The 10,494-nt window shown below is 43.5% G+C and overlaps 1 protein-coding gene across 1 annotated transcript; it reads left to right on the forward strand.

Moving 5' to 3' along the window:
* The first annotated feature begins 1,029 nt into the window (after positions 1-1,029).
* Positions 1,030-10,480, forward strand: ap5z1 (adaptor related protein complex 5 subunit zeta 1). Its single transcript, XM_085403429.1, has 18 exons — positions 1,030-1,161; positions 1,478-1,615; positions 2,429-2,609; positions 2,866-3,016; positions 3,367-3,479; positions 3,663-3,828; positions 4,100-4,147; positions 6,408-6,548; positions 6,647-6,684; positions 7,923-8,085; positions 8,247-8,425; positions 8,510-8,652; positions 8,747-8,865; positions 9,103-9,230; positions 9,336-9,433; positions 9,526-9,658; positions 9,781-9,995; positions 10,094-10,480. The coding sequence occupies exons 1-18, from the start codon at positions 1,121-1,123 to the stop codon at positions 10,344-10,346; spliced, it is 2,448 nt and encodes an 815-aa protein (XP_085259555.1). The 5' UTR covers positions 1,030-1,120; the 3' UTR covers positions 10,347-10,480.
* Positions 10,481-10,494: the final 14 nt, after the last annotated feature.

Here is a 10,494-nt window from a genome sequence, read left to right on the forward strand (position 1 = left end):
CAGCGAGACAGTAGTGATGGAAGAGGAAGTGCTGACAGATTAGCTCAGCCAGGAGTCTCCGTGGACTGTGATGTTTAGGGACGCCATTGTAGTGAGAGAAGGGAGTGGGTCGAAAAGAGGTTGGAGAGGTGGAGGTATACACTGAAGAGAAGAAGAATGAAAGTCATTAGAAGCAAGACAGAATACATGTGTGTGGATGAGAGGGAGACAGGTGTAACAGTGAAGCAGCAAGGAGTAGAGACAGTGAATGTGTGTGAGTTTAAATCCCCCGGGTCAACCATGCAAACCAATGGACAGTGCACAAGAGAGGTGAGGAAGAGAGTGCAGGCAGGGTGGAGTGAGTGGAGACAAGTGGTGTAGGTGTTTTGTGGGACAAATGCCTAGGAAGGGAAGGGTGAAAGCGAAGGTTACAGAATGTGAGGGTCCGCAGATCTATAGTATTGATACCAACACTGGTATTGGTATCAGATCGATACTAGCATGAAAGTTGAAAGTATCGGTCTCAGTATTGATATTGGCATTACTGGCTCTGTATTAGTTTAAACACTACAAGTATCAGCACTACAAGACGGTAGTGAGACCTGCTATCATGTATAGAGGCAGAGCTAAACAGGACAGAATTAGAAACCATCACATCAAAGGGACAGCTCAGGTTTAGTAGGACAAAGCTGGAGAGGTGAGAGAAGAAGAAAAAATGTATTTATAAAAGTATCAAACTAAGTAAATGTTTAAATATAAAGACATAACAAAATTAAAAGTTACAATGTAACCTATTAAGAATTAAATTTACCCTTCTATAATTGAGAAATTCGTTGTCGTCTGATTGTAACGTATTGTGTAGTCGAAGGACTGTCGCAAAAACCTGGAACCTTTTCAAATGCTTCGGAAGAAGGTTTGTAGGCACAGTCATTTTTATTCGGTTCGTCCGTATTATATGCCTGCCACCGTGCACTTTTTCTTTAAACTGTTTGAATACAAACGGAGTGGGAGAGTCCGGCAGTGGTTTTAGTTCATTAGCGGAACTAAAGTCACGTCATGTGATTCCAGTCAGGACTCGATTAGCAAACGGACTGTTTACCTTCCGCTTCAGACAGATGTGGCAGAATAATATTCTTTCAAAATGTATTCTCACGCTTCAGAGAGTTTAATTAAACAAGCAAGGTAAGGGCAGAATGAAAGGATAGCTTTCTTTTTTTCTCCCCGCATTTCGCTTTCCTTTAATCTGTTTAGCTACTGAAACTAAAGCTAGCTAGCATGTTGAATTTATCTCCATGTTATTCAAACGCACTTTAAAGATACATTCTTCTCAGGGCTCTTTAAAGCGTTCGCGACTTTAACTTGAGTAGAAAGAAATGTGTTCGCTGTCACATAACTCTGTCAGAGTTTTATTTTTATTTTTTTCAACGTGTTTAGCTTCCGTGAGATCTGTCAGGGGTCTTTAAAGAGATCAAAACCAGCCGCACTCTGTCGTTTGCAGAGAGATTCAGGAGTCTGAGCTGCAGAAGTTTTACAGCAGATTAATGAAGATGCTTCAGGGCAAGGAGCTCGGTCACGACACAGTGGACTCCCTGCAGAGGCTGCACCTCATCCTTTCTGCCACCAAGTACACCCGAACGTAAGAACTCCCACCCACGCCTCTCATACTTCATGTCGTGGATGAGCTGATACCAGTTTTCATTCTCACTGCTCTACATTTTAAACTTAATGATTCATCTCCACCTTTGTGTATTCATTTCTTATAACTTAAGCTACTTATCTCTTTCTCTAAACCCACTTTTTTCACTCCCTCCTCCCACTCTTTCCTCATTAGTGTCAGAGATTCAGGGTACGCAAACACTACATTTTTTTTATTGTCAATTTCAGTAGCACTTCCTGTGCACGATGTCTGTTTCCTTTTGAAAACTTTGGGATTGTGGTTTAGTCAGGACGCCTAGAAACTGGGGGCGGAGTTGAAATCGGTGATCAGACACCCACATTTCCACACTGCCGTGGTCTCCTCTGCTCTCAGCGCCTATCATCTTATCAGCACCTATGTCATCTGTTTGCTTGCAACAACCTCTAAACTATGTTTCATCCACCGTGACCACCTAAGCGTTAAGAGTTCCACTAATCAGCAGTTCAAACGAATAAATGTCAGGTCTTACATTTTGCTGTTATGTCTGCAAGTTGCTGTTCCTTTGCTCTGTGCTCTCAAAGGCAGTGTTTTCAACAGTTCAGCCTCTCACTTTCCATGTGGTCTTTTTTTCACAGTAAACAGCAGCTTCCCTTTCTTCCCACACTTTTAATTAAAGTTGTAATAATGTTTAAATCTATCCCTCAGCTTAATATAATTATTAAAAAGCAAGTCAAGCCAAATGTCTTGGGTCTGCATCACTGTGGGATAAATAAGTGCGTTGTCTTATTTCTCTTCTGCTGTCGTCAACCCAAGGCTGCCTTTAGAGCTCCAGAAGAGGTTTGTAGCGCTTCTCTCATCACCTGCGGAGCAGCATCAGGTGCTGAGCACCGCTGTGCTCAGAGAAACGCTGCCCCTCACTGGTCAGGAGCTGAATTACAACCAGGACAATCTCGGTCAGCTGAACAGTCACGCTGCTGGTCTGCTGCTCTCACAGGTGGGCAGAACTGAAATTGTGTGGTTGAGCCTACTTCTTCATTACTGTGAGACATGTATTTAAAAGACTCACCACATCCTTTTTCAGCTCAGGATATTGGAAAAATAATTAGCCAGTATTGTTGTAATTTTAAATATAGAAGACATTTAGTAACACAGTCCCAGTTTGTGTTGTATGTGTGTGTGTGTCTTACTTGTTGGGCTTTTTTAAAGGCATTATCTAATGCAATCCTCTTTCACACTTTTAATCCTGACAGGCTGTATCCAAGGGTGATCTTTCATCTCTCTGCACTCAACTCCTTCGCAATCTGGAGAGTCGACCGTCTGAAGGGCCGACTCACTCGCTCATGCACACCCTGCCAGTCCTCAACAACGTCCTCACACACAGCCCAGAGTGCCTCAGCGAAGGTAGCGGGACATACAGATACAGATCTGGACTTTTATCAAATGTTGTAAAAAATAATTCCACATCACTTCCTGCATCTGCTATGTGCACCAACTAATTGTTCATACAGTGTAGAACACACTGTGTTATGTTTGTTGGTAATTTCATAAAATTAAAATGTATATAAAGAAAATTTTTGTGTGTTTTCAAGCCTGTTTAGTCCTTCAAAGTACAGTTAATTTGGAGAAGAGTGATAATGAGGGGTAAAGGGAAACCTCTGGATTCACCTCCGTGTGTCTTATCTTATTGCTTTAAGTTGTTTGCACTGGAGAGAGTTGCACTCAGATCTCTCTCCAATTCTGACTGTCTGCAGATCAAATGACCCTTGTAAGCAAAAAGCTTGTTGATTGGCTGCGTTATGCTAGCGTCATGCAGGGAGTCGGGACTTCCTCTGGAGGATTCTTCACGGGGCCCAGATCCCGTCAGGTGAGCAGTTAATTTTCATATTGAGCAAGTATTAGGTAAGTTAGGTAAGTATTATTAGTATTAGCAAGTATAGGATTACATTAAGCTTGTGACTCTTCCAGGAAGGTAATGAACTAGTGAATATATAAGTTAGTAAAGCTAAACTGGATTGCTTGTGGATTTTTTCCCTTCTCCCACTGTCAGCCGGTGCCTATAGCAGAGCTGGATGGGTCTGTGTCCGGAGATTTCTTCACTGTCCTATGTGTGGGTCAGGGCTTCACTGAAGACCAGTGGATGAACGTCTACTCCTTTTCCATGCTGCGTCATTGGCTTCTCACCTACCATTCCAGCTGCAGCACAGTAGATGCAGGTATGACCATTTGCTGTAATATGCTAGTGACACTTTTATGTGTTTCTATTTACAAACAGCTCCACAGTTCTGCCCATCTGAGCCATTTTTGCTTCTATTAGTTATAAACTAGCTTAAATGGCAGGTGTTTGAATGGCCGTATAATACTTCTCCAAGAATGACTATTCTATTTTTTGAGGAGCCTTTGCTTCAAGGTAGGATGTATTAGGGCTGTTATTGCTTCATATGACTAAGTCTCAGATGACCTGCTCTGTGTTTTCATCATCTTCAGCAAACAGGCTACAACTCAGCCTGTCAGTCTCCCACTCCTTTTCAAATGGTAAGACATGAGAGTTTGTGAACCTTCCCTGCATGTGCCTGATTCTAAGAATTAAATAAGCTGAACTCCCCCACTGTTCTTTAACTGGAGGCGGTACAGATCAATTCACAACTCTAAACTTTAACTAACAAACAAGTCTCTAATCAGAAATCATAATCTCTGACTTTTAACCTCCTCTTTCCACAGTCATTTGCCTTCCCCTAATTTTTCTTATGAGGTCCTAATCATGATCAAATATGCTCTGACAGCAGCCACTTTTAAGGGTGAGATGCTGAACTGCAAATGCCACACAGCCACACATTGCATGTGTTGTGTAAAGTGTGGGCGGCAAGTTCAATTTCATCTTGAAACTTCTGTGTTTGGATGTTTGTGGTCTTTGACCCTAATTTGACTGTGTTGCTTTCTTATAATAGCATTCCGACAATTATTAGTCATTGTGTCATCAGTGATAATCGTCACTTTCTCAAACGTGTATGGTTACTTACATCTAGCCCTCGGTAGTGAGCTCATGTTAAAGCTAAAGATCTTAATGAGTCCTGTGTGCACAGAGAGCCAGTTCATCGGTTTGCTGTTAACAAAGTGAATTTGTTCAGTTTTAACGTAGACGCTGTTTTGTTTACATTGTCAGTGTGACTCATCCAGTCCAGTTGGCCTCATACAGAATCCACTGATACAAACAGATGCCGATATGAGTGATTTGGGTAAATCAGTGTCGCCCACAGACTGGCTCGAAGATACAAACAAAATATGAAGCTAGTCTTAGTCATGCAGTGATGGTTGGCCTTTCTCCACACGGTCAAAACATGTTTTTGTAAGCATGAATTATAAAACTGTAATCTGATGGCGTTTTGAATCTTTTACCAAAACTGTAAAGGATTTATGTGAGCTTAATATTCTGATCACTCTGAACTGGCATACATTTTTCGCAATGATTTAATTGTATAATTTGGCACGGAAACAGTTACAGATTACCAAAGAAAGTTCAACAGATCCCTGAGATCTGTTTTACTACCTGGCTATACCATAGTTCTGCTGAGCAGCGTCAGCCTGACAAGTCTGCCAAGATTTTCCAAATCAAGCTAAAAGCTGGTTAATGTAAAAGAGGCGTGACCAAACGCAAACATGGATACGGCTAAACCCATAAATGTCCCACAAGAATACAAATTTGAGGAAAATGAAAAGAAAATCGAGTCATTTGTGGAAGACGGAATTGTCAGGACGCTTCAAGTTTACAAGACTTAGAAGTCAAATAACAACTCGTTGCAACCAAAATATGCAGATGAGATGGAGCAGCACAAGAACGTATCGAGTGCCACTCTTGTCACCTAAGAACAGGAAAGTGTGGTTACAATTCACACATGCTCACCAAAATCGGACAAAAGATGATCGGGAAAACATTGCCCGGTTACATCTCAGTTTCTGCAGCAACATTCAGATGGTCAGAATTTGGTGTAAACAGCACAGAAGCATGAATCCGTCCTGCATGTAACAGCGGTTCAGGGTGTTGCTATCAGGGAGCTGATCTGTTATGGCTAAAACAGTGAAAGTCCAGTGTCCCCTTTTCTTTCAAACCTGGACTGGAGTAATGCTCCCTGTGTTGAGAATTTGTGTCTCTTATTGATGCTTGTCAGGATTTAGACGGTCTCTAAAAGGGAGATCCTGTCACTGTCTGTGCAGCAGGGTCAATAGGTGGTATTTTGGTAGTCATGTGGATCTGTCCTGGAGCAGGTTGTGCTGTGGGTGCTATGATGGTGAATCCCAGTAAGATGGGAACGCCCTTCATGATATTGAAATCCAAGGGTTAAACTTGATGTTAGCTTACAGAGCCTCAAATCCTGCTTCACAGTACTGGAGTCTGAAATATGAGCAAAGAAAACAAGGTTCCTAAAATGAAAGTGTATATCAAAGTTATTACTAGCTAATGTGGTCTAATAATGCTTCTTTTGATCCCTTGCATGGTACACTTTAAGAATACTGTAACTAAGCTTTGATTAACATCACAAAAATATCAGCACATTTGTGTTGATTTCTTTCATTTCTGTGTGTTCTAAGAGGTGAAATTAGAGACCGCAACAGTAGGTTTCAGTCGAGGCATGAGGCATTTTACTAACCTGTAGTGATTCTACTTAACATCATCAGAAACACAATTTAACTCCGACTCCTGATGTGTTCGGAGCAATCGGATATAGACCTTAATCACGAATCATTATACCGAGAAGGTCACGACCTCTAATTCCCAAGCCGTTACACGTTGTCACAGATGACCGATCGGAGGTGGACGGGTCCGTAGTTTCTATGGTTTCGGCGACGTCCTCCTCCAGCCGACTGCTGCCTCCAAAGGAGCGTCTCAGAGAGAAGGCTTTCCAGTACTGCCAGCGCCTCATCGAACAGAGCGACCGCAGTGAGTGTGTGCGCATTAAATTGCACCGGGTGAGAGAAAAGTGAGACGCGTAGCAGAATTCCTCATGCACGGATCTTTATTTGTTCTCTTTCCATCAGAGGCACACAAGAAGACCGATACAGAACTGCAAAAAGCGGTGAGTCTGCAGATCACTTATTATCACTATGGAAACACATTTCATGGTGCAGTTTGTAAAACTGAGGGGTTTAAATCACTTTTAGACACTTTTAGCCTGACTTCCTTTAATACTTAAACTAAGAGCCACAGTGTTGATGTAGATAACTGTAGCTTTTCCTGTTCACTGTGTTGTAGTAAAGAGCGCCTCCTGGTGTTCTGTTTAAGAAGTCAGGCTGAAAGAAGGAGACCTAGATAGGATGCTTGGCTTAGTCTGGCTCAGTTGCTGATCTACACTGTCCTTTTCTGCCCCTAACCCCCTAATTACATTTTACATTCTTTGCGTTACACTTCCACACAATGGTGTTGTAAGATGCACTGCTGTTTGCTGATACAAGCTCACAGTTTGACTTGTTTTTCTGAGTTCTGTGGATATGTAACACAGTTTGGGAATGACTTGCAGTATAATGTAAATAAATAGAAACATGTCAAAACAAAAAAGAGCCAAACTATGTGAATTAGTGACTCAAAGGGAAGGTGGAATGTATCCCTCTGGAGGTTGTTTACAGCTGTTGAGTGCATAAAGTGCTCAGTCATTCTTCATTTGGGGATAAATGTTGCTGAACCAGACATCAAGTCTGGGCGGTGACATCACCCCTTGACGTCACAGCCCACTCTGACCTGAAAGGGGCCAGACCAGAGAAAACTCCCCTTCCTGTGTTGTTTAACTGCACCGAGTCCCTCAGATAGCTTCATATAAGAGAAAAGAAGTGCAGTTTCAACAGTGCATCTCTGATTTTTGACACAATTGAGAAATGCAGCTGCAGTAAGTGGAGGAAACCTGTCAGCATGATTAAATTGTAAGGAATAGACGTGTACAGAGAATCTTTTTTTAAACTCCAGACCCACTATAAAAAAAAGACATTTCTGTTGTAGATAATAAAAAAGAGGAACTCTTCTGTCATTAAGACGTTTATCTATTACTTTGGTTTTTTAGTGCAGTATGATTGGCCATGACTGAGGTTTTTATCGGTTGGAAAAGCTGTAAAAGCTACGAAAATGTAGTTAGCGTGTAAAAACTAAGCCCTCCTTCACATTTTCTAGTGGGCTGGATTGGATTCCTCGGCAGGCCGATTCTAACCCTAGGGCCTTATGTTTGACACCCCTGCATTAGAGAAACCACTGGTGTTAACCAAAAGAAAGTTCTGCAGTGTTATCAAGATTTATTCTGCTGCCCTTGTGTCCTGTTTCCTGTTTCAGTGTCTGGTGGAGGCCGTGTGCATCCTGGACTGCGTGTGTGCTGAGGACGCCTCGCTGGTCTACAGGACCTTCCCCTGCATAAAGGCTCTCTTTGGTCGCCTCAGCTCAGAGCTGTCGAATGCCAGAGTCCTGCTGCCCATAGCACAGTTCTACCTCAACCACGGTGCGCATACACAGCAACATGTGCTCGCAGCTGCCACAAGTTTAGAACGGAAAACAGGGTCACGTGTGTTCACTGTAAATTGGTTGCTCACACGATGACATCATACATGACCCCTTTTTCTGTGCGTGCAAGGTTGAATATGTTTATTTGTATCCGATCAGGCGAGATGGCTGCAGTGGACTGTGAGAACGTGTGGAAGGTGGTGTTCGGTCGGTTTCCTACGGAGCTTTTCAATGACCCATTCCTGGCACACGAGCTTCTACGCTTCCTTCGACTTAACGTGGAAAGCATAGAGCTTCGGGTTCCACAGTACACGCTCTACTTTCCAAATCTGTTGAAGGTGAAAAGCTGAGAAAACATGTGCAACAATTGTTAGATTGTGGATGTGCTTTTTATTCCTTACATGTTTTCTTTTTCTGTGTAGTTTTTAGCATGGGACAGTCCAGCGATGGTGGACGACTTTGTGGATCTGCTGCCCTCTATGGTTACAACTGGAACTGCGGTGGAGCTGCTTCACACCCTGCTTGACCTGCCCTGTCTCTCTGCCACGCTGGTCCTGCAGCACAGGTTCAGGCACACGCAGGAGAAAAACTGCTTCCCACAGGGATTTGGTTACATGCACAGTTTTTATCCCTGTCTCACTGGGTCTCATGTGTCACAGGTCCACATGTTTGCCCATCTCTGAGCCAGTCGGTCGCAGCTTCGTGTCACTGGATGCATTTCGAAACCCTTCTTTCAGAGGGCTTTTCCTCTTCGTGCTCCGAACGGAGGCAGGCTCAGGTAGGACAAGTCACAGAACAGAAGGAAATCAAATAAGAATAAAAGGCCAAACTGTTCCAGGTCTGCTCTGACCCAAGGCTCCTCCCTGCTTTCCTGTCTTCTCTTCACTGCACACACAGTATATTTGCTTTTTGTTTCTTCTGTAATTCTGTTTAAATCTAAGCAGCAGGGGCAGGTAGCTTCTTAAATTATGCTCTAGCCAATGAAATCATTGTAATTTTGTATCTCCCTGTTTAGGTGACACAATTGACCGACTGAGCACGCTCCACGAGCTGCTGGTTGAAGCTGCTGACTGGCCGAGAGTCACTCAGTGTGCTCGGACGGTCCCCGTGTTGTTGCACGTTTTCTTCAACACAATTGTTACGGTGAAAAGATTCGACATTCTTTACAAATTCGTTGCGTCTGTACTTGCTGTGTTGCAGTTTACAATATACACCTTATTAAAAAAATATGTCGCGCGTCTCTTTCAGATCGCTGACGAGAAGCTTTTGGCTCATTTGATTCTGGTGATGCTGGAGAGAAGCAGCCTGCTCCTTAACATCCCTGCGTACATCAAAGAGATACACCGGTACACCGAAACACTAAAGCGCTGCTGGCTGCCTCACTCTCATCTTCATCTCCTCACTCACTCGCTCCAACCACTTCTCACTGTTTCTGCAGGGTGTTCAGCTGCCACCTGTTGAGGCTATGTAAGCTCCACCCCTCTCTGGTCGTGAACCAGTCCCACGAGCTGCTGGAGTTTGCTGGAAGCACAGCCAACGTCTACAGCAAAGAGGAACTCTATACACATGTGGTAAAGAGAGTGCTGACTCTTCTGTGTATCTTGGGTTATGTGCAAAAACCCAGTGCTTCTCACATTTCAGCATTTGCTCAAAACCTGATGCGGAAACAGCACTGAGCTTGTTTGTCTCTCAGGTGTGGGTGCTGGGAGAGTACCTCTCTGTGTCATGTGACTCTCGCTGTTCCGTGAGCCTCATCACTTCCTGTTTTGAAGCACTGGAGGCGGTGCTGTTTGAGATCACTTCGTCTGCCCCTCCAACTGGAACGGTTTGCCCGGCCCCTAAAGTCATCAACACTTTAATGAGCGCTCTCGCTAAGCTGGCGTCACGGTCACATGACCTCATACCTCGGTAACAGACTCTTTTTAAAGATGCAATATTTTCTTTTCTTCATCCAGGACTTTGTAATGTTCTGATATCATTTGTGTGTGTTTTGTTTTTCTTTTTAGGGTGTCTCTGTTCCTCTCTAAACTAAGAACTGTAACCAGAAGCGGATCGGTTGCCTGGTGCTCTGATGAGGAGGACCTCGTTGCTATAGTAACACGAGGGGAGGAGTTGTGGTCGCTGCTGAAGGCCCCCGGCGTAGCTCAGAGTGTCCTGACACCACCTCCCCATGTCATCGCACCGCAGTGGCACAGAGACACTAATGTGGCATTGCCGCTTCAACTGCGAGCCCTCACAAGCCTCACACACTCACAGTGACACAAACACACACTCATGTACAAAACGCAACATCATCCTGCGCTGACAATGCATTTTTGTAATTGATTTGTTTGATGTTGACGCTGATATGATTTTCATAAAACACACAGATCCCTTTCAGTGTAATATTTTTCTTCTTTATTACAGT

This window comes from Rhamphochromis longiceps, linkage group LG4 (assembly GCF_057381845.1).
Source record: "Rhamphochromis longiceps isolate RC_006_pf linkage group LG4, R_longiceps_female_GT1.1, whole genome shotgun sequence".
Lineage (NCBI taxonomy): Eukaryota > Metazoa > Chordata > Actinopteri > Cichliformes > Cichlidae > Rhamphochromis > Rhamphochromis longiceps.